This window comes from Schistocerca cancellata, chromosome 9, assembly GCF_023864275.1.
Source record: "Schistocerca cancellata isolate TAMUIC-IGC-003103 chromosome 9, iqSchCanc2.1, whole genome shotgun sequence".
Classification (NCBI taxonomy): domain Eukaryota; kingdom Metazoa; phylum Arthropoda; class Insecta; order Orthoptera; family Acrididae; genus Schistocerca; species Schistocerca cancellata.
The window spans coordinates 130,783,483-130,809,179 of NC_064634.1; the positions used below are offsets into that span (position 1 = coordinate 130,783,483).

The following is a 25,697-nucleotide window of genomic DNA, read 5'->3' on the forward strand; positions in this document are numbered from 1 at the left end:
GATTTGAGCGACCGCAGTTTGTTGTCTGTCACCTGCAACCACCCAGTACCCCACTGATGGATGATCCATCTGTCATAAAATGAGATGATGGCATGGAACGAGATGGGACAATGATGGGAAGTACCATCCCAACATGCTTTCTTGGCAGCTTTGTCAGCCATGCCATTGCCCTGTATCTCAATGTGGCCAGGTACCCAGCAAAAGATCACCTCCTTGCCACAGTGTTGGAGCCGCTGTAAGGAGTCATGGGTGAGCTGAATCAGTGGGTCTATTGGATACATTAATGAAGTGCTTGCAGTGCACTAAGAGTCCGCCTGCTTAGCTGGGTGGTAACGTGCTTGCCTCCCACTCACTGGGCTCGGGTTCGATTCCTGGCTGGACTGGAGATTTTCTCCACTCGAGGACTGGATGTTGTGTTGTTCTCATCATCATTTCATCCTCATCATAGGCCACAAGGCACCCAATGTGGCGCGTCTTGCACTTGGTGGCCAAACCTGAATGGGACCTCCCAGCCAACAATGCCATATGATAATTTCATTTCATTTCAGTGCACTAAGAGACAAAAAACCTTGCATGGTGATGTCTGTGAACCCTCTCAGGGCCATCAGAATGCCATATAATTCTGCATCATAATTTGTAAATTGTTCTGGAAGACGCACTTTAAATACCCTATCAGGGAAAACAGCAGAACAACCAAGAGCATTCTCTTGCTGGGATCCATCTGTATAAACAATGATAAAACTATAGTACGTACTTAAAAAAGACAAAAACAAAGTTGTAAAAACAAAATCTGGAGTACAAGTTTTCTTGTACTGTGTCAAGCTTAAAATCACTTTGGGCCTCTGAAGACACCACAGAGGCAATGTGTTCCATCTCTGGCTGTGTATTTTGATGCCCGAGAGATCCAGATCCTTGAGACAGTCTGTAGCACTTATATCAAATGGCTTGGTCACACGGGGCGGATTCCTGAACAGACGTTCAAAGGTGGGTTGGGCCACTGAACTAAATGTCCATGACTGAGGTAATGCTGAGATTTTCATCATCTGTTGAGCCAGAAGCATGATGATGATGATGATGATGATGATGATGATGATGATGATGTTTTGTTTTTGGGGCACTCAACTGCGCGGTCATCAGTGCCCATACAATGTCGCAATCTTTACACAGTCCAATGTAGCCACTTTCATTAATGATGATGAAGTGATGAGGACAACACAAACACCCAGTCCCTGGGCAGAGAAAATCCCCAACCAGGCCAGGAATCGAACCCGGGACCCCATGATCCAGAGGCAGCAACACTAGCCACTAGACCATGAGCTGCAAACGAGCCCAAAGGACACATCATCGAATCCAGAGTGGTGGTTCACCAGCCTCTGCACAGAGACTCAGAACTGGGCTGCTCCAAAAGGCTCCAGTCAATATCCGAATGCCCTCATGGTGGACAGCATCTAACACCCTAAGGTAGAAAAGGCGAGAGATCCATAGACCACGCTACCATAATCTAAGTGTGATCGAACAAATGCCCTACAAAACTGCAGGAGGCGGGACCTGTCAGCTCCCCATGTTTTTCCGCAAAGGCGTTTCAAAATATTCAATGATTGGAAGCCCTTTGTTCATAGGTATGTCAGGTGTAGGAGCCAAATTAATTAAAACTATCATTGTAATAAAATATAGGATATCAGAGCTTGCACAGAAAGATATAGGAGTTCTTTTTTCTGCATGCTGTTCAAGAGTGGAATAATAGAGAATTATTGTGGAGGTGGTTCGATGAACACTCTGCCAGGCACTTTAGTGTGATTTACAGACTATCTATGTAGACAGATGTAGATGTAGATTGCCCCTTAATGGTTGTACATCATACTGCACTGAGCATCTTTTGTGCTTCCTGTGATTTGCTTTCAATGTGATTTCCATGGATGCAACCACCAAGTTATGGTATGGGGCTCTGTTGGCACACTGGTATCTGTCAATATCAGTCATAACACTCCTGTGTCTGTTTGAGATTAATATATGTTTGATTTGTTTTTCTATCTTTCCATCTGCCAAATTCCATGTCTCTTCGTTAACATCTTTATGTGGAAAGGTCATATGGGAAAACAGTATTTCTAATATCCATGCTTTCTGATTCAGCAAATGAGACCATTCTCAGTCCATTCTCATAGGTTTCATTATGAAGGCTTTCATTGCTTGTTGTCAGTTGCTCTTTTCCTACCTTGACATTAAAGTCTCCCAGCATGATTTTGATGTGCTTTGGTAGATGTCATACACATTCTCCAGCTGTTCACAGAATCTGTCTTTTACAGCATCTTTTTCATCATTTATAGGTGCATGAACATTGACAATGGATACAATGAACCATGAACCTCTCATCTGTATGTAACACATTGTTTCATTAATTGCCTCAAACTTGTAGACTGTTTCAACCAGCTCCCTTGAAATGAGAAATGTTGATCCAAATTCATGTTCTTCTGTTTGTACACTGCTGTTAAATACAATGCATTGTCTGAGGTTCTGTATGTATGGCGAGTAGTTTTTTTTTTATTTATCCAGTTACATTTTATATATTTATTTATATTATTACAAAAGCAGCTACTCAGCTACTTTGAAGAAAAAGAAGAGCCATCACTCCTCTTATACCCTACTCTACTTGGTTGGTGTTTTTATCCAAATGTTCAGACAAAGTATTTATGAAACTCTACACAGAACCTTATGGCTGTCTATATAATGGCAAAGTGAAAATCTGTTTGGTACTAGATATATATGCAGAATTTACCTCCATCTAACCAAATATTTTGATAAATTGTAGCAAGAATGCCTAATGAGGCATTCTTTAATAATGTCTGTTAATGTCTAGGTTATTTCATGATTACAGACTTCTGCATTAGAACATAGGACAATATTGAGTGAAATTATGACAAATATGCTAGCAATTCCACTTACATTTACACACAATGAGGAAGATTTCTGACTAAGAAAAACAGAACTGAGCTTTTCAGTTACTTAATTTTTGAAGAGAGAGCCAACATTGTCAAAGTCCTTCAGGAGCTCGTATCTTAGAATTTACTGAACAAAATGTACTTTTTCCCCCTTGTTTCTTCACAGGGAAAAACTGTCATTCCCTAGCTTTCATCATGAATAGAGGAAAACTCCATATGATCACTCCTAGTTAATAAGTATGCTCCTAATTCCAATACTCATTTTCCTCAAAAGAAAAAAACATATGAACATACTGACATGAGCTCCACTGCAGAGTTCTATCAGTGAGGATGTAAAATGTTGCACAGTGTCATAACTAACTCCATTTAATGTGATATAGCTTGTAACACAAATACTGTTTTTTGTTGTTTTTTCCCCTTTTTCATATCCAAACTGTATACAATATTTACATGAAATGTGAAAAATCGCTTTACAAGAAGTATTGTCCTAATTCTTATTGCTTAAAGGATAACTTGCATCTGACTGACTACAATGATATAAATATTCTGTATAGAACCATTTTACTTGAGGAAATATTTTGTACTTCCTTGAAAAGTAGAGTTGATAAAACTGATTTCTGTCGGTGGAGTATGGAGTGACTGTCTCAGTAGAATTAATGGATCTGCTTTCAGCAGTCGGTTTTTATTACTATGTTTTTAGCAATTGTTCAGAAGAATTAACTGGATTTAGTAGCCAATGATTTGGACTTAATATCGTCTGTCTCAATAGTGCTGTCACGAAGTTTAAAAATTTTATGTTCAGATTTAATATTCACAGACTGTGTTCTGTTTATAATATGTCTCCATTAACTAAAGAAGGAAATCCTAGGCTGATAACTGGTCTTCACATCTTGAACCCACACTATTATTTGGTTGGTTAGCTTCAACATGAGATTCATTCATTCATTTACCTTGTTCCCATCAAGAAGCAAAACCATCAGGAATATGAAACAAAAAGTCAGTTTACGCATTAACAAAATACAAGAAAAACATAGAAACATTTCCATACACTGTATTAACAATAAAGTGTCACCATACTGCTTAATGCTATATTGTTAGAGGTACCTGCATTTTGACAGCTGCCAATCCTTCCATGCAAAAAATCTCTCCCTTACACTGTGGCCACCTGGCGGCAGCGTATCAGCAGTGCACAACTTCCTTGCCCAGTATGCTAAAGGTCTCAACAAAGTCCCTCAGACAGGCACTATCCGTCAGACCTACTCAGCAAACAGAGTTCCCGTATCGTATTCCCATCCAACCCCAATACCCCCACCAACCCCAAGAACCAGCTAAAAAGGAGTAACTCCTTCATTAACCCAAAATCATCCCAGTCTGGACCAACTGAGCCACATTGTTCATCAGGTATTTGATTATCTATCATCAGACACTGAAATGAGACACATCCTACCCAAGATCCTTCCCAACCCTCATAAAGTGGTGTTCTTCACCCATCGAAACTCCACAGCATCCTATTCCGGCCCTATGCCACTGCCAGTCCCAACCTTTTCCATGGGGCTCTTATCCCTGTGGAAGACCCAAGTCGCAAGACCTGCTCAATCTACCCTCCAACACTTCCTCTTCCAGTCCTGCCATAGGCTTATCCTATCCTATCAGAAGCCAGGTCACCTGTGAAAGTAGGAAGTCGCAGTCTACCCTTTTCATAATATTGTTGAAATTCAATGTTTGTGCTCTCATGTATGTCAATCAGTTTCATCAACTAGGTAGCAGACTGATACTACTATTGAAATATTAATCACAATCAAGAGAAAAGAAAAATGTTAAGAGAACACTGAATGATAATTGTATTTGTAGTGCTATTTGTAACATTACAAGCAGCTGGTTCGACTGCTGGTGGACAGACTAAATCTGACAAGTCAGCTGTGTGCGGCCAGCGTAAATGTCTGTTAGGGCATCCAGCTGTCAGATGGACTGTGACAGGTGAGCTGGTTGCAAGTAAAGGTGGCTAGTGAGCCACAAGACCCAGTAGTCTTCACAATTTTCCCAGGCAGAAAGAGGGGTATATTCCAGCAGCATGGTCATGTGACGAGCTAAGATGGAGGGGCTTATGACTTGGAATATTGTTACTAATAAAATTTTAATGAAAATACATAACATTCATTACAAGCATGCTAGACAAAAACCAATGACAGTTTTGGATCTGTGGCAATAGGATGAACTCACTGAACATAAACACATGTTTGAAGCTTCAATAGTTAAAAGTTATTAACATTATTATCATTTTTGTTTATAATAAATTGAAACAGCTGAACCCATCATGAAAATCACACTTGTGAAACACCAAATGACAGACAATAATGCCTGCAATATAATGAACAGATTATTTTTCTAACTAAATAAAAATAAAAATGTTATAAACAATTTAGTTTATTTACATAAATAGTGGCATGATTACAGAATCCTCCACAGAGACACACAAATGATCTTATCGGCATGAGTTTCCTTGTTTAATATTCCAATAACTTTTAATGTATATTTAATTACTGTTGTGAATTATAAATAGGTCGAGTTAGTGTTTTTATTCGAGTGATAGATATGGCAATTTATATGTTTGAGAGTTGTTTAAAACTGTTAAAATAATACATAAATGAGTTTATTACGAGGCTGAAAAATGACCGTAAAGATTTCTATATGTTTTATTATAATTATTTATATGAAATTACTGTGAAAATTATGAATGGTGGCCAGGATGAATGTATCAACAGTGAATCGAGGAGGGGTCATGTGACTGAACCTTTACATAAGCATAAGCATGTAGAGCTTGTGGTCTTAGGTCTTTAGTCTGTCGTCTCATGTCTGGAGTTCTGGTGAGGTATTTTTTCTCTTGGTTTTGTCTGGAGTCAGTAAAGTTATAGGCAGTGTGTGTGCTGTGAATGTTATTTTTGTGTGGTGACACTTTTATTTTCAAAGAATGGAAAATCCATGATGGAAGGTAACAGTATTCTGGAAAGGAAAGTTGCTTCTCACCATATAGCAGAGATGCTGAGTCACAGATATGAACACCAAAAAGACTCTCACAATTAAAGCTTTCAGCTGTTGGCCTTCATCAACAATAGAACACACACACACACACACACACTTATTGCAATGCTTGTATCATCTGCAAGCAAAACAAACTTAGCATCTGGCAATGTAACAGATGAGAGGCCATTAATGCACACAAGAAAAAGAATGGACTCAAGATGGAGCCTTGAGGAACATCACATGTAATTAAGTCCCAGTCAGATGAAGATTGAGTGCTTACTGCTCAGGTATTTTGCAATGACACCCTTTGTTTCCTGTTAGTTAGATAAGACTCAATCCATTTCGCAGCATTGCTGGTGACACCATAATATTCTAATTTACTTAAGAGAATGCTGTGGTTCACACAGTCAAAGGCTTTTGACAGGTCACAGAAAATGCCAGTAGCCTCTAATTTATTATCCAATGAATTAAGTACATTCTCACTGTAAGTGTGAATAGCTTTATCTATACCAGAACCCTTAAGAAATCCAAACTGTGACTTGGACAATATATTATTTACAGTCATATGCTTAATGAGATGCTTGAACACAACCTATTCAAATATTTTTGAGAAAGCCGGCAAAAGTGAAATTGGTCGATAGTTTGACAGTATCTCTTTATCCCCCCTCTAGTAAAGAGGCTTAACTTCAGCATATTTTATACAGTCTGGAAATGTTCTGCTGATAAGAGATGGATTACACAAATAACTTAAGATAGAACTCAACTCACATGAGCACTCTTTGATTAACTTCATTGGCATGTTATTATACCCACGGGAATACTTAGATTTTAAGGATTATATGATGGATGCCACTTCTTTGGGAGACGTGAGTGTCATTTCCATTTTACTTAAGTTATTTTTAAAGACTGGTCTCAGATACTCCATTGCACTGTTCACGGAACTTGATAACCCCAAGCTGTCAGTAACAGAAATGAAGTACTTGTTTAAGATATTTGCAACACTACATGTACTTGTTACCAAAGTCACATTTATTTTTAGAGCTATCTGTTCCTCTTCATTTTCGGACCCACCTGTCTCTGTGTTCACTATACCCCATACAGTTTTTATTTTGTTGCCTGATGAAATTATCTTTTTCTCATAATAAAGCTGATTCAGTTTCTGGATTACTTGCTTCAATATTTTGCTGTATTCTTTGTAATATATTACAATTCTAACATCAGAGCTGTTCCTAGATAGTAGATACAATCTCCTTTTTGTCCCACATGATATCTTTATTCCTTGTGTAATCCATAGTTTATTTTTTTACTTCTGTGTGATTTGTGTTACCTTTAGGGGAAAACAATTTTCAAAAGTGGAGGTAACTTTATTAACGAATGCTTTTTATTTTCTATTTGAGTAAGAAGTATTGTAAACATCTATCCAGTTCATGTCCTTAAGCAATTTCCTGAATTTCTCAATTTTTGACTTATTTATTACCCTCCTGTACTCAGATTTAATAGATTTTTATCCTGACAAGTTTCAGCATTTAACACAAGATTCTGCTTGTCATGATCAGATGGCACATTTACTATTGGTTTTGTGAGATGACTTTTTGCCGTAGATTTGTCTACAAAGGTATTATCAAAAGCAGTCTCAGAGCATTTACATATCCTAGTAGCAAAGTTCACAGTTGGAACTAAACTGAATGATAGTGTTACTGACTGCAATAATTGTTCATTGACAGAGCTTTTCAATAAATCCAGATTAAAATCAAGAGGAGCACAGCATTATTGGTGAAGGTCTATTATCAAAACAACAGTAATCCTGCAGCTGCACTTCGAGTATGACCGGTTGCACCATTGGTGGTTTATGGAATCACTGTTGCTATGGTAGACAACAATGCGCACAACTCCCGATCATCAGGCAGTGCGCATGCTGTGTCACAACAGTTGAACATCCAGTGGTCCACTATACATAAGGTGTTTTGAACCATTCTCAAATGGTATCCATACAAGATCCATGTTGCACAGCAGCTTGCACCACAGGATGCACAAGGGCATGTTGACTTCACTCTCCACTTTTGAACAAGGAATGAAGTTGACGAGGCCTGGCCCTGGACCATTCTATGGACTGCCAAAGCTCATTTTTCTCTGATGGGTGAGGTGAACACACAGAATTGCTGAGTGTGAGGATCTTCATCCCCACTCACTATGCATTAAGTTGCTCTGTATGGTGAACGTGTCACTGTATGGTGTGGCTTCACGGCTATGTTCATCACTGACACATTCTTTTTTCAACAGTTTGGCACTCAAGGACCAAAGACATGCACTGTGACTGGCCAGCATTACTGCCATATGCTTTGCCAGCATGACATACCCACCCTGCAGGAGAGAAAAGCACTGAACTCCATAGTTTTCATGTAAGATGGGGCCCCACCACACATCTGCTTCTCTGAAACATTTGGAAACAATCAAATTATCGGCCAGTCATTTCTAAATGCTTGGCCGGCACAATCAGCTGATCTCAGTCCCTGTGATTTCTGGTTGTGGGGCTACCTGAAGGACAGGGTTTACCAGGAGAACATTCACACATGTGCTGATCTTAAGTGCAGCATATCAAGAGAGGTAGCCAACATACCTATGGACATGATTCGTTCTACTGTGCGTAATGCAATGCTGCACTTTCAGACACTTCTGGACATTGATGATTGCCATATTGAGCCCCTTTTGTGGCAGTTTATTTATTTATTTTGCGTATGGCAATACAACGACAATATTTTATGTAAGTACAACAATATGTAAACAAAATGTATAAAACAAAACAATGTGTAAATAATACATGTATAAAAAAAAAAAAAACAAGCAATAGCACAAAAGGATAAAGTACAAACACTCGAGACAAAATAACTACACGTTTGGCAGGCCTGACTAGAAACTCATTCATATATTTAAAGAAGAAAGTACAAAGAAGAAAGAAAAGTACAAAGAAGAAAGTACAAAAACGTGGTAATTTAAGGAGATGGGACCTGGATAAACTGACTAAAGCAGAAGTTGTACAGAGTTTCAGGGAGAGCATAAGGGAACAATTGACAAGGAGGGGGGAAAGAAATAAAGTAGAAGAAGAATGGGTAACTTTGAGGGATGAAGTAGTGAAGGCAGCAGAGGATCAAGTAGGTAAAAAGACGAGGGCTAGTAGAAATCCTTGGGTAACAGAAGAAATATTGAATTTAATTGATGAAAGGAGAAAATACAAAAATGCAGTAAATGAAGCAGGCAAAAAGGAATACAAACGTCTCAGAAATGAGATCGACAGGAAGTGCAAAATGGCTAAGCAGGGATGGCTAGAGGACTAATGTAAGGATGTAGAGGCTTATCTCACTAGGGGTAAGATAGATACTGCCTACAGGAAAATTAAAGAGACCTTTGGAGAAAAGAGAACCACTTGTACGAATATCAAGAGCTCAGATGGAAACCCAGTTCTAAGCAAAGAAGGGAAAGCAGAAAGGTGGAAGGAGTATATAAAGGATAGAGGACCTATACAAGGGCGATGTACTTGAGGACAATATTATGGAAATGGAATGGGATGTAGATGAAGATGAATTGGGAGATATGATACTGCATGAAGAGTTCGACAGAGCACTGACAGACGTGAGTCGAAACAAGGCCCCGGGAGTAGACAACATTCCATTAGAGCTACTGACAATCTTGGGAGAGCCATTCCTGACAAAACTCTACCATCTGGTGAGCAAGATGTATGAGACAGCGAAATACCCTCAGACTTCAAGAAGAATATAATAATTCCAATCCCAAAGAAAGCAGGTGTTGACAGATGTGAAAATTACTGAACTATCAGCTTAATAAGTCACAGCTGCAAAATACTAACGCGAATTCTTTACAGACGAATGGAAAAAACTAGTAGAAGCCGACCTCGGGGAAGATCAGTTTGGATTCTGTAGAAATGTTGGAACACGTGAGGCAATACTGACCCTACGACTTATCTTAGAAGCTAGATTAAGGAAAGGCAAACCTACGTTTCTAGCATTTGTAGACTTAGAGAAAGCTTTTGACAATGTTGACTGGAATACTCTCTTTCAAATTCTGAAGGTGGCAGGGGTAAAATACAGGGAGCGAAAAGCTATTTACAATTTGTACAGAAACCAGATGGCAGTTATAAGAGTCGAGGGACATGAAAGGGAAGCAGTGGTCAGGAAGGGAATGAGACAGGGTTGTAGCCTCTCCCCAATGTTATTCAATCTGTATATTGAGCAATCAGTGAAGGAAACAAAAGAAAAATTCGGAGTAGGTATTAAAATCCATGGAGAAGAAATAAAAACTTTGAGGTTCGCCGATGACATTGTAATTCCGCCAGAGACAGCAAAGGACTTGGAAGAGCAGTTGAACGGAATGGACATTGTCTTGAAAGTAGGGTATAAGATGAATATCAACAAAAGCAGAACAAGGATAATGGAATGTAGTCGAATGAAGTCGGGTGATGCTGAAGGAATTAGATTAGGAAATGAGACACTTAAAGTAGTAAAGGAGTTTTACTATTTGGGGAGCAAAATAACTGATGATGGTCGAAGTAGAGAGGATATAAAATGTAGACTGGCAATGGCAAGGCAAGCATTTCTGAAGAAGAGAAATTTGTTAACATCGAGTATAGATTTACGTGTCAGGAAGTCGTTTCTGAAAGTATTTGTGTGGAGTGTAGCCATGTATGGAAGTGAAACATGGACGATAAATAGTCGGGACAAGAAGAGAGTAGAAGCTTTCGCAATGTGGTGCTACAGAAGAATGCTTAAGATTAGATGGGTAGATCACATAACTAATGAGGAAGTACTGAATAGGATTGGGGAGAAGAGAAGTTTGTGGCACAACTTGACCAGAAGAGGGGATCGGTTGATAGGACATGTTCTGAGGCATCAAGGGCTCACCAATTTAGTATTGGAGGGCAGCGTGGAGGGTAAAAATTGTAGAGGGAGACCAAGAGATGAATACACTAAGCAGATTCAGAAGGATGTAGGTTGCAGTAGGTACTGGGGGATGAAGAAGCTTGCACAGGATAGAGTAGCATGGAGAGCTGCAGCAAACCAGTCTCAGGACTGAAGACCACAACAACAACAACATATTTAAAGCTCAATATCTAGATTGCACAGCCAATCCAAAGCAGAGGGTTTCACATATATAACCTCAGAGATAGGTTCGGCGTATCTTCTTAAGGGGCATTCCTCAATAATATGGCGGACATTCTGTTCTGGTGCTCCACAGTCACAGGCGGGTGAGTTGCATAGACCCCACCTGTACTTATATGCATTACATCTTGCAAGGCCCGTTCTGATACGGTTTAATTTAGTCCAGGTACATCTCTTCAGGTCAAAGTCCGGTAATTCCAGAGTAGGATCTTGGATACCTTGTTTATTAATTCCAGAATCATTCCAAAAGTGCCGCCATTGCTCCTTGATGTCAGGTTGATGTTCTCGTGTATTAACCCATATAGGCTTCTGTGACTTCAAGCGGGTTGATGGTATTTTGTTCAAAATATCATGGATTGGTAGATTCTGTGGGTAATCTGAGTCATGAATTTTTGACCACTCTCTTTGTGGCAGTAATGGACCAGTATGTAATGGTATGATGTACCATAGCAGCACATTAAAAGTGTTTCAATTGAACTGATTCTGCATTATTTCTCTTCCCCATGTCCTTGACATTAACACTACCAAGTTTGGTACTCATACAGTAATTAGTTTCCATATTATTACGTTTCAAACAGGGAAAGTTTAATTATAACCACACAGCAGAAATATGGAATCAATCTGGGTGCCCTGTCAATAGCAGTAATTACTTCATGAGAATAAAGAGCTAGTTATGTTTCACAAGAACAGTATTTTTCAAATCTGTGCTGATGGTGTGTCAACAGATCGTTTTCCACAAGGTTATTCACAATGTCTGAAAACAGCATATGTTCCAAAATCCTTCTTCAAATTGACATCAGTGATATGGGACTATAATTTATTGGATTGTTCCTACTTCCTTTCTTGAGTATGGGTGTGACCTGTGCAACTTTTGAATCTTTAGCTACAGACATTTCAACAAGGGCATGGTTGTACATGATTGTTAAGTATGGAGCATACTCTGAAAGGAATCTAATTGTTATACAATCTGGAACAGAGGACTTGCCTTTATTAAGTGATTTAAGCTGCTTTGCTACATCAAGGATATCTACTTTTATGTTACAGATGTTAGCAGCAGTTTTCGATTTGAATTCTGGATTAATTACTTCATGTTGTTTGACAAAGGATATTCAGAAAACTGTATTTAGTAACTCCACTTTCATGATGCTTTCATTGGTAACACTACCTTTGCTTCTGTGCAATGGAGGTACTGAATTGTGTCTTGCCATTGTTGTACCTCACATACAACCAGAATCTCTCAGGATTTCATGCGGGTTTCAAGACAGAGTTTCTCTGTGAAGATTATTAAAAGCATTTACTATTGAAGTTAACACCAAATTTTGATATTCTGTAAAACCTCGCTTGTTGTGGGGTTTTCATGTTTTTAGAATTTGGCACTCTTTTTTCCACTCTGCTGGACTGTGACCCAATTCACTACCTCACTCTGCTTTACTGCCATGGGACTTCGACCCTCCCAGCAGTGCTCAACTACAGGTGATAGGCTCAAAAACATTTTCTCTGGATACCTGTGCTTTTGAGGCATACATCATGTGGAAACCTCTGAACCTGTTCACATTATTATCAAGGGTCACTGATTAGATCCTGAGATAGACACTAAATTTCAAGAAGTTAGTGTCTCAGTATATTCTACTTCATTTATTTTCTTGTGGATTTCAATTTCTTTTGGATACAAGGGTCCAGGGATTTAAGTTGTATTTACATCTGATGGCCAATAAATTCTGTGGCTGTGAAGTATTTATTTATTGATATACACTATGTGATCAAAAATAGCTGGACACACCCAAAAACATACAGTTTTCATATCAGGAGCATTGTGCTGCCAGCTACTCCATACCAGCGACCTCAGTAGTCATTAGACATCGTGAGAGAGCAGAATGGGGCAATCCACAGAACTCATGGACTTCAAACGTGGTCAGGTGTTTGGGTGTCACGTGTGTCATACACCTGTAGGCGAGATTTCTGCGCTCCTAAACGTCCCTAGGTCCATTGTTTCCAATGTGATAGTGAAGTGGAAATGTGATGGGACACATACAGCAAAAAAGTGTACAGGCCAACCTCATCTGTTGACTGACAGAGACCGCCGACTGATGAAGAGTGTCATTATGTGTAATAGGCAGACATGTAGCCAGACCATCACACAGGAATTCCAAACTGCACCAGGACCCACTGCGAGTACTATGACAGGCAAGCGGGAGGTGAGAAAACTTGGATTTCGTGGTCAAGTGCCTGCTCATAAGACACACATCACACCGATAATGCCAAATGATGCCTCGCTTAGTGTAAGGAGCATAAACATTGGATGATTGAACGGTGGAAAAACGTTGTGTGGAGTGATGAATCACTGTACACAATGTGGCGATCCAATGGCAGGATGTGAGTATGGCGAATGCCCAGTGAATGTCATCTGTCAGTGTGTGTTGTGCCAACAGTAAAATTTGGAGGCAGTGGTGTTATGGTGTGGTCGTGTTTTTCATGGAGAGGGCTTGCACCCCTTGTTGTTTTGCGTGACTATCACAGCACAGGCCTACAATGATGCTTTAAGCACCTCCTTGCTTCCCACTGTTCGAGAGCAATTCAGGGATGGCGATTGCATCTTTCAACAAGATTGAGCAGCTGTTCATAATGTACGGCTTGTGGCAGAGTGGTTACACGACAATAACATCCCCATAATGGACTGGCCTGCACAGAGTCCTAACCTGAATCCCATAGAACACCTTTAGGATGTTTTGGAATGCCGACTTCCTGCCAGGCCTTACCAACTGACATCGATATCTCTCCTCGGTGCAGCACTCCATGAACAATGGGCTGCCATTCCCCAAGAAACTTTCCAGCATCTGATTGAACATATGCCTGTGAGAGTGGAAGCTGTCATTGAGGCTAAGGGTGGGCCAGCACCATATTGAATTCTAGCATTACCAATGGAGGGCGCCACGAACTTTTAAGTCATTTTCAGCCAGGTGTACAGATACTTTTGATCGAATAGTGTAGGTTATAGCAGATACTAAAGTAGTGTTAATTGCATAATTTATTATTATTTATTGAATAAAATTCTAATGTACTTCACCTGCTAATATCAGTGAGATCTGCCATGATATACATAAGTTGCTCACATATCTGCAGTGAATGATTTTGTTTCTTTGCCTCTGCAGAAGGAGAGTCATTGACAATATTACCTTGCGTTATCTTGGGTTTACGGCGAATAAAACTCTGTTTTTTCAACAGTTCAAGTTTACCATTTCCTGCAGCACAATTCTGCTGTCCAGTAGTAACACTCACCTGAAAAATGTCACTGATGTTTTAACTTTAAACATTCACTTGTACATTCAACTCACAAAGCTTACTCCCTCACTGTTCCCATACTAGTGCTATTGTGAAACTATAATCTTCAATAATTAAATGAAACACTACATGTAAAACCATTCAGTGACAGATGGCCAACCAACAAACTTAATATACAGTGGAATGACAAAGGAAAAGCATATGTATTTTCAAAGACTAAGGCGAGGGCAGTCCAAACAGCTGTACTATATGTGTATCATAATGTTCAGCCTGGCTGATACACAAAATATAACTTCCACTCATTACGGAAAATATCATTATCCAGAATAACACAGAAAGAGAATATCCTGTCAGAAAAACATAGTTGAGAGAAGTTTTACATGTGAGTAGAAACATTTATTTAGAAGAGTAATGAATCCATAATTAAGTAAGCTATTGACATCAATGAATGTAGTAGGCTTAGTATCAAGTCAGAGAATAAACAGAATTGTCCACACTGAAACATAGCTGCTCTGTCACAGCTGGCACGTAAACACTTTGACAGCTGTGCTAAAAACAAACACACAACACAATGCAAATGCTGCATATGGCAATCTTGATCACTACCACAGCCCCTTCAAGTAAGTGGAACATCATCCAAAAAAACCTGCAGAGAAATGTACACATCCTCCTGATCTTATTGTGCTCTGTGGAAGCAGGTCTGCATTGAGTGGTGCTTGTGCTTGTGATGAGGCTGATTCAATAGTGCATCAGTCGGCAGTACATATGGGAGCATGTATGGTGTTTTGATTTGACTGATGGAAACTGTAGAGGGTTTGCCGTTTACTGTTATGTCCTGTGTTTGTACTCCTCTTTGTAAGACATGGTGCGAACATGTGTAAAGTGGCTGCAGTGAGGGCTTAACACCACCTGTATGCAGCATAATGAGCATGCATGTTTCCAAGTCACAATGTACGTGTATGAAGCTGAGTGTTGTGCCACCTCTCAAAACTTTGTGAGGTTGAATACATGCTGTGTGCTCTCTCAACCAATGAATGAAGGCTGGTTGGTCTTGGTCAGAAGGCTGCAGGAAATTTGCATCCATCAATTCTCCAGGAAGCCATAGCACTTCACTGTTCACTAATTCCACTGACGAGGAATCTAATTCTGGTTTGTATACATTTTGGAGACAAATTAGAATCATCAGTAGAACTGTCATCCTAATAGTTTCATGACACTTTCTCTTGTCAGCTAGGTGATAACCTGTGGTTTTGTGGTGAACGCTATCACAGAGTTTGGTAAGTTGGGAAAACAGATGGGATTCAAATTGGTAGCCACAGACTGTTGTGACATGCAGCAGGAAACCAAAATGAGATATCCAACTCGATAACAAGACATAGGCTTGAATTTATGCAGAAATATTGTAAATTGGCACTGTTTCTGGCGAGCTAGTAAAGCAATCAATCATTGCAAGAAGGTAACTTTGATCATTTGATGGGGGTAGAGGACCTAAAACATCGATATGCATGTACACAAATCATTGTGTTTGGTATGTCTCCAACTGGTGCATGCATGTGGCAGGATACCTTCTTTCATTGACACTGGATGCACACATGAGCCCATTTGCAACAGACTTTTTACACTCCAAGGCAAAAGACTATTTCAAGACCAGGCAAAATGATTGTCTGATAACAAGGTGTAGGCACACAGGACTTCCACTTGAAACAGTTCAGTGTAACTTGACATCTGTGACAGGAAAATCGATTAGTTGCAACTCTAAGGCCGATGATGCATCACTTAAGAGACTCTGAAGTTCCTGGTCTTTGTGTTGTGACTTGGCGAGTTTCGCAAAGTTTATGGTGCTTGACACACTGCTGACACAAGAAAAACAATCTGCTATGACACTTTCAATGCCCAAGATGTGCTTCCTATTAGTACTGAACTGGGTGATAAATTCCTAATTACTGTATTGACGTGATGAACAGTGTAGGTGTGTGGCTTATGATCTGTGAAAATGGTGAGCTCTCTTGCTTTTAATTGTGGGCTGAAGAACTTGATTGTCTCGAAGACTGATCATATGCAATCCACTTTTGCTACAATGATGACAGTTATTTGAACAGAAAGCGAGTGGCTGCCATGTGCCATCATGTGATTCTTACAATGCTGCACTGATAGCACTCTGGCTTGTGTCTACCACTAACAAAGAGCTTGCATGCCAAGAGTGTGGCATTTGCTATGTACTGTTTTGTTGCTTCAAAGCTAGAGCTCATCATGTATGTCCTCTAATTTGAAGAATTCCCTTTGATTTTTGGACAAGCAAGTGCTGCAGTCAGTAGCTGCTGTAATTCAGCCAAACATGACAAATGGCCACAGTAAAAATTACATATACCAAAGAGTGGCCTAATTCTTTAACAGTATTTGCTTGTATAATCTTTAGAATGGCTTCTACTTTTTCTGGCAATGGTAGAGTGCCTGAAGAGGAAATATTGTGGCCCAGGTATTTAATTTGTGACTGGCCAAACACAGTTTTAGCACTGTTCAGAAACACTGTGCGGCTCTTTAAGCATTTAAATTGTTCAATTTGGTGTCGTTGGTGCCTTTCTGTAGTGGCCGAAAAGACAAGGATGTTGTCCAGACCGGCAAGAAAGAATGGTAGTCACTGCAGTATTGAGTCAATGAACCTTTGCCATGACCGTGTAGTGTTACATAGGCCAAATGTCGTATAAAGACTCAAATAACCGAATGGATGATAGCTGTTTTAGGAATTTCCTCTTCTGCCACCAGGATTTGAATGAAGGCCTTAACACAATGAAGCACACTGAACACATTTGTGCTACATACAGGATAACTGTAAGCCCACAGCAGGAATACCAGATTATGGTTTGGCATGAAATGCTAGACAGTTGTGTAGCCACATGGGTGCCGTGCACCACACTTCTTACACTCAAGATGGAGAGGAGACAAAATGAGCTATACAGTGGGCGAATAATGCCTTTGTTGATTATGGAATTGAACTCTACCTTCACAGTGACCAGACGGTCAGGAGCCAATTGTCTAGGTCCTCACAAGATAGGAGGACCATGGCAGTCTTAATATGGTAAACACTTCTATGACGTACCTCTTTAGGAGCTCCAGGAGGTTGCATCAAGGTTGGAAACTATTGCATCAGACCTGCATACCCACGACTTGCCACTTGGGACAAGCTTGGCAGTGTGTCCTGCTGCACTGAGCCAGAAATCCATAGCAGTCAGCCCAGTGACGCTATCAACAACTCTAGAGTTCACCATGTCTGGCAACAGGAAGTCTGCTCCAATAATCAGTTCCCTGAAGTCAGCTATCATGAAGTCAGCTTTCATGAAGTCCCATGAGAAGACACATTCTCAAATCTAATTCAAATTGCTGTGTACTATACATTAATATCAAAGAATTGTTGCCACAGACAAGCAGACCAAAGTCAGTGCTCGACTACCATGTAACAAAGTATGTGGAAATATGCACAAGTATGGTCCAGGGTCCACCATGGATTTCTGACCTGATCTTTGATCACTGATGAACAGGTGCTGTGACTCTACTCAGGAGTTGGTTGTTGCTCTTACATCCAACGGCCATGTGCAAGGTGGCACGCACATCTTCTATGATACCAACAAATGGACTGTTGTTCTGTACCAGGAGTCAAACAGTTTGTTAAGGAACACCTACATAACCTGCTTCAACTTGGGGTACCACAGTTCAGGGTTAAGCAGCCAGAAAGGCAGAAATCGCACATCAAGTCTGGACACTGTCGCAGTCAATTCGTCTTGGGTCACCAGTTTCAGAAGGCTGGGGTAAGGGCTATCTGAACAAATTAATTATATGTATGGTATAATGTTCAACCTAGGTATAACTTCTGTGCATCATAGAAAATATCTTTATTCGGAATAAATGTCTTGTTAGGGGAACACAGTTGAGAGAAGTTTTACAAACAAATAGAAAAATCTCTTTAGATGAGTAATAAATCCATAACTAAGTAAGCTGTCTACATCCGTAAATATAGCAAGCATAGTATCAAGTCAGATAACAAACAGAATTGCCCATGCTGAATCACAGGGCCTCGGGTGGCATTGCAGAAACACTTTGACAGCTGCAGTAAAAACAGAACAGAACACAATGCAGCAGATTGCAATCTCTGTCACATACTGCATGGTGATGGTGATGTTGCAATGCAAATAGTATGAACATAATTGAGTAAATGGTGTTGAGAAAGGGCATAGGTAAGTGTAGGACATTTTTTGACAGAGATTGATTCTACAAGCTTTGCAGGATGGAAGTGTATGGTGGATGAGCAATCTTCATCTCCAGAGTTCAGAGAAGCTGGTGCCCAAGAATGAGTATCCAGATAGTGTTTACAATAAAGTAATCATTAAAATCAAGAACAGTAGTGTACAGGATGCTCTGCCACTGGGCAGTCACCCTTTCCTGTGACCTCAGTTTGCCAGTGGCCATTAAGATGAGTGGATAACTAGATGTTGGGTCATATCCCTCTAAAAAGTCATGTAGCAAGTGTAGTAAAGTTCGTATATGGTTTAAATGCAATCACATTTAGCATTGTCTTTTATGAGACAGGCTAAATCAGCAACACAACTGCAGTATGATGTGATGGGAGACATCTTGGTTAAGTTTTGCAACTGCAACTTTCCGATTGATATGAACCATGCAATAGTGGATTGTGAGAAGCTGTGGAAAAAAGGTCAAGGTTATTTTGTTAATTTGAAGTTTTCAGGAATACTATTTTAATGTGGATGTTCCTTGTTTGAGGGCATGATAAAAGGTAGTTGCCAGTCACAAATAATATGCTTCATCTGTTCCAGTTTACTGTAGTGACAAGCCCTAATGGAATTACAATAAGAGTTCACAGAGGGTGCAGAAGTTCTTTAATCTGCCTCACATTCACTGAGAATTATTCCCATAGCAAACAGACCCACATGAGTAAGAGAATAGGAAAGAGTAAGAGAATAGGTAGTAAGAGAATAAAAGAGTAAGAGAAAAGAGTAAGAGAAAAAGAGTAAGAGAATAGGTGCAAAGAATTACAGATCAATCTCGATAACTTGCCTCCCCCAATGAACCGTGGACCTTGCATGGTACAGTGGCTTGTGTGCCACAACAATTTGGACAGCGTACCATAGGTGCAAGCATAGTGGAGGGGTATCTGTTGAGAGACCATACAAGTGTGTGGTTCCTGAAGAGGAGCAGCAGCCTTTTCAGTAGTTGCATAAACAACAGTGAAGATGATTCACTGATCTGGCCCTGTAACATCATCCAACATGGCCTCGCCATGCTGATACTGTAAATGGCTGAAAAGCAAGGGGAAACTACAAGGGGAAAATACAGCCATTACTTTTTCCCAAGGGCATACAGCTCTACTGCATGGTTAAATGATGATAGCATCCTCGTGGGTGACGTATTCCATCTGGGCAAGTATTACTCAGGAGGATGTCATCAGGAAAAAAATAAAACTGTATACTGCGAGTCGGAGTATGGAGTGTTAGATCCCTTAATTGGGTACACAGGTTAGAAAATTTAAAAAGGGAAACGGATCAGCTGAAGATAGATGTAATGGGGATTAGTGAAGTTTTGTGGCAGGATGAACAGGACTTCTGGTCAGATGAGTTTAAAGTTACAAATACAAACTCAAATAGAGGTAATGCAGGAGTAGGTCTAACAACAAATAAGAAAATATGAATGTGGGTAAACTACTATGAGCAGCACAGTGAATGCATTATTGTAGCCATGGTAGACATAAAGCCAACATCCACCACAACAATACAAGTTTATAAGCCAACTAGACCCACAGTCGATGAAGAGATTGAAAGAATATATGGTGAAACAAACTAAATTATTTAGATAATCAAGGGAGAGGAAAACTTAATTGTGATGGGTGACTGGATATAGAAGTAGAAAGAGGAAGAAAAGGAAAAATAATTTGAAAATGTGGTCTGTGGAAAGGTATGAAAGAAGGAGCTGCCTGGTATAATTTTTAACCATCACTAGCACTTGATTTAAAGATTGTAAAAGAATGTTGTCTCATTGGAAGAGATCTGTAGGCTCCAAAGGTTTCAGATTGATTGTATAATGGTAAGACAGAGATTTCAGAACCAGATTTTAAACTGTAATATGTTTCTAGGTCCAGATCACAATTTATTGGTTATAAACTGTCAATTAAAACTGAAGACATTGCAAAAACATGGGAAATTAAGGAGGTACGATCAGGATAAGTTTAAATACACAGAAGTAGATGAGAATTTCAGAGGTAGCATTAGGAAATGATTGGGACTGGAACAGAGAAAAGGAATACAGCAGAAGATGAATGGGTACCTTTGAGAGATGAAATAGGAAGGCAGCAAAGGATCAAATAGGTAAAAAGACAACACCTGGTTGAAATCCTTGGATTTAACTGTTGAAAGAAGAAAAGATAAAAATGCAGCAAATGAAACAGGCGAAAGGGAATACAAATGGCTAAAGAATGAGATTGACAGGAAGTGCAAAAATGGCTTAACAGGTATGGCTAGATGACAAATTAAGGATTTAGACACACATGTAAATAATGGAAAGATCGATACCACCTGTAGGAAAATTAAAGAGGCTTTTGAAGAAAACAGAAGCAATTGTATGAATATCAAGAGCTCAGATAGAAAACCTGTACTAATCAATGAAGGGAAAGCTAAACGATGGGAAGGAGTATATAGAGGGTCTACACAAGGGAAATGAACAGTAGCACAGAAAGGAAAGAGGATGTAGATGCAGATGAGACAAGAGATACGATATTGTGAGAAGAATTTGCCAAAACAGTGAAAGGCCTAAGTCAAAACAATGCTCCTGTAGTAGACAACATCCTGCCTGAACTACTGAGATCCTTGGAAGAGCCAGCCATGACAAAACCATTCCACCAGTTGTGCAAGGCGTATGAGACACATGAAATAACCTCAAACCATTTCCAAAGAAAGCAAATACTTACATATGTGAATATTACAGAATTATCAGTGTAATGTGTCACTGGTGAAAGATAGTAACACAAATTATTTAAAGAAGAATGGAAAAACTGGTAGAATCCAACTGAGGGTAGATCAGTTTGGTTTCCAAAGAAATGGAAGAACATTCAAGAGAATACAGACTCCATGACTTATCTTAGAAAACAGATTAAGGAAAGGCAAACCTGTGTTTATTGCTTTTGTAGATTTGGAAAAAGTTTCTGATAATGTTGACTAGAATACACCTTTTGAAATTACAAGGGCAGTAGGGGTAAAATACAAGGAGCAAAAGGTTATATACAACTTGTACAGAAACTAGACGGCAGTTATATGAGTCAAGGGACATGAAAGAGAACCAGTGGTTGAGAAGGGAGCAAGACAGTGTTGCAGCCCATCCCTGGTGTTATTCAAGCAGAACATTGAGAAATCAATAAAGGAAACCAACAAAATTGGAGAATGAACTAAAGTTCAGGAAGAAGAAATAAAAACTGAGTTTTTCCAATGACACTGCAAGTCTGTCAGAGACTTACAGAGTGTGTGTCTGTGTGTGTGGTGTGTGTGTGTGTGTGTGTGTGTGTGTGTGTGTGTGTGTGTGTGTGTGTTCTGGTTCTGATGAAGGATATTGTGTGAAAATTAGGAGAACTCCCCGGCAGCCTAAAACTGTGTATCGGACTGGTATTTGAACCTGAAACCTTGCCATTCATGGGCAACACTCTTACCAGCTTAGCTATCCATGCATGACTCACAGCCGCGTGGAATTAGCAGAGCAGTCTAAGGCGCTGCAGTCATGGACTGTGCAGCTGGTCCTGGTGGAGGTTTGAGTCCTCCCTCAGGCATGGGGGTGTGTGTTTGTCCTTAGGATAATTTAGGTTAAGTAGTGTGTAAGCTTAGGGATTGATGACCTTAGCAGTTAAGTCCCACAAGATTTCACACACATACACACACACACACACACACACACACACACACACACGACTCATAACTTTCCCCCACAACTTCACTTCTGCCAGTGTATCTCCCCTACTTTCCAAACCTCATGCACATTCTTATGAATACCTTGCTGGACTAGCACTCCTGGAAAGTACCAATGCATGGAGGAAAGCTTCTGTAAGGTTTGGAAAATAGGAAAGAGGTACTGAAAGAAGTGAAGTTGTAAGGGCAAGTAGTGAATCATGCAAAGTTCTTAAGAGTGTTTCCTATGAATGGCAAGGTTTCAGGCTTGAGTTCTGGTGCAGTGTGTAGTTTTAATGTGCCATGAAGTTTTGAAACAATGCAGACTCCGCTGCGCAGTGAAAGATTAATTCTGGTAACCAGGCATTTTCTGCTATTTTTATGTGCTTGAGACAGTTCAACATCCCTTCTATTTGATGAGTAGTGATCTGTCCTCCTATATATATTACCTTCCATTCTGGATTTTCTATTATTACTATTAGTTTAATTATTATCAGCTTTAGTTTCTTCCCTGATCAATTTAATAAAGTAACTTCAGCATCAGGTTTACAACCAAATTCTCATATCATCATCATTCAAAATCTCATCAACAATGTTGAGTTTGTTTATATACCTAATAAGTGGCTCTACTTAGTGAGAGGTCGTCTTTATTTTTTCTTTGTAGACACTTTGTGAGGATCATTAAATTAGTATTTAGCTCATTTATAGTTTATGAATCAAAGCTTATTATCAAAAGCACGATCATTTGGGTTATCAAATGAAATTTGCAACCAGATTGACCTTTTGGTAGGGATGGTACAGCATGTTATCTTGGATGGAGAGTCATTGTCAGATGTACAAGTAACTTCAGATGCGCCCCAAAGAAGTGTGTTGGGACCCTTTCTGTTCATGTATTAATGACCTTGCAGACAATATTGATAGTGACCTGAGACTTTTTGCAGATGATGCAGTTGTCTATAATTATGTACTTTCTGAAAGAAGTTGCATAAATATTCAATCAGATCTTGATAAGATTTCAAAGTGGTGCAAAGACTGGCAACCTGCTTTAAATGTTCAAAAATGTACAACTGTGTACTTCACAAAATGAAAAAACACAGTATTCTATGATTATAACATCAATGAGTCACTGGTGGAATCGGCCAACTCACAGAAACACCTGGATGTAAAATTTTGTGTGGATATGAAATGAAATGATCACACGGGCTCAGTCGTGGTAAAGCAGGTGGAAGGCTTCAGTTTATTGGTAGAATACTGGGGAAGTGCAACCAGGGATACTGAATGTATACAGAGAAGGGCAGCATGAATGGTCACAGAACTGTCGAACTGTCTGGTCCAAGGGAGAGTGCTGCAGAGACACTGATGAAATTGAACTGGTAGACTCTTGAAGACAGATGTACAGTATTCCAAAAAAGTCTACTAACAAAGTTTCAAGAACTGGCTGTAAATGATGACTCTGGGAATATACTACAACTGCCTACAAAGTGCTCACATACAAATTGTGAGGATATGATTAGAATACTTACAGCACACACAGAGGCATTCAAACAGTCATTCTTCCTGCACTTGATATGTAAATGGAATGGGAAGAAATCCTAACAACTGGTACAACTGGATGTACTCTCTACCATGCACTTCACACTGGTTTGCAGAGTATAGCTGTAGATGTAGATTCATGAAAAATGTACAGGTTTTGATAACTCAAAAGGTATCCTAAAACCTTATTCAGAATGAAACCTGATGTGTTCTTCAGCTTTGATTTTAAAGATAACACTGCATAAAACAAAGCTTCAAATTACCTACCAGTCTGAAACAATAACAAACTTTATCGTGGAAAGAATGTTCCAAACCAACTAAAATCAAGTAAGAACCAAAATAATTTATTTATGATGGTGCAGCAGAAAAAATCCAAAATGCTCCCTCATCCACATGTTCTCATGTGTAACATGCAGGTACTTTGTCAAACAAGTCCATCTAACCATTCACAGTCTTGATCTATTAACAATTTGTCCCTCCCTCTCCCTATGCCTCTCCTGCTATGTTTTCAAAGTCTGCACTATACTCACTCTGTCCAAGACAATCAGTACCCCCAGCCTGCCACAATATTAGCAGAACATAACCATATAACCCTGTAACTCTCTCTCTCTCTCTCTCTCTCTCTCTCTTCCTCCCCCCCCCCCTCCCCCCTCTCTCTTTCTCTGCACCTCCGCATATATGTGTGTGTGTGTGTTTTCTTGGAAGAAGCACAAATTTAAAAAAGGTTGCACATGAGAACATGGGGAGGAGGGAGCACTTTGGATTACAGTGCTCAGCTGTTTGTTTATATGCTGTATACCATTCAAAGTTTCTTCTCAAACTAATGATAAAATTATCTTCATCTTTCAAGTCATGTGAATTACCACAATTCGACAACCCTGTCACTGAAACAAGTTACCTCTTCACTGAAGCCATCTGCATCAATATATGTAAACAGATGCCCTGTATCATCAGACCACTCTGAAACTTCCTGATGGTACTGCTCTTGAAGTGGTGTCCTGCAGTTGCCACTGTGGCGATAAAATTCGACTTCAGACTTGCTAAACACTTTCTCTTGCCAACTAAATATATGTTCTTCATATTCTGGTGTATTATCATTTGCATTAGTGTGTTGTTTGTCATTTTCTCTTGGTGTAAACTGTGGAATAGGTATGTTTCTTGTTTTTGGTAGCTGGAAACGTACTCTGCAATTAGAAAACAGTTAAATGATACGTCATTCACAATAATTAAAGATTACTTAGAGAACTCAGAATGGTAATAAATAAGGAAAAACATGCCAACTAGAACACGTCTGTCACATTATAATATACACTGGCACTGTAATGCTTTTTAAAGGATGATCATACATCCCAGATTACTAGTGCATAACACTAACATTTTATCATTTTTTTTTTTAATATGAAGTTCCAAGTATGTTACAAACATAAGAAAATTGTAAATTCGCTTACATTGAATGAGTTGCATTTGTTTAAGACAATGGCTTCAGATCCAGGAGGCCGGGGCTCACGCTTTGTCTGGTTATCCTATTTTAGTTTTGGAATGACTTTCCTAATTAATAACTGCTGGACAGAAAGGCAATTTTGCAAGCAAACATTCGAAAAAAAAATAATACTGTCATAGGACCAGCATCTTTGCTCACACATAACCACAGTATTATGGACATTAAAATTTAGATTTTTTTTTTTTTTTTTTTTTCAGATGGCTACTAAGGGATGCTACTTTGACATTCAAATGCATCAAACCTATAACAGCAAAATAAAAAAGTTTGATAAAAACAACAAAAACAAATTTAGTCTTTGTGAAATTTTAAACATTTTGATTGG

At 39.4% G+C, this 25,697-nt stretch overlaps 1 protein-coding gene across 2 annotated transcripts in view; it reads right to left on the minus strand.

Annotated features, from left to right (window-relative positions):
• The window catches only part of LOC126100411 (Meckel syndrome type 1 protein), a 121,109-nt gene that overhangs the window by 33,327 nt on the left and 62,085 nt on the right, over positions 1-25,697 (minus strand). For both annotated transcript variants that reach the window (XM_049911005.1, XM_049911006.1), the window contains exons 2-3: positions 24,773-25,058; positions 14,193-14,404 (exon numbers count right to left, since the gene is read on the minus strand). In XM_049911005.1, the coding sequence (XP_049766962.1) occupies positions 14,193-14,404; positions 24,773-25,058 (498 nt within the window). The remainder of the gene's footprint in view (positions 1-14,192; positions 14,405-24,772; positions 25,059-25,697) is intronic.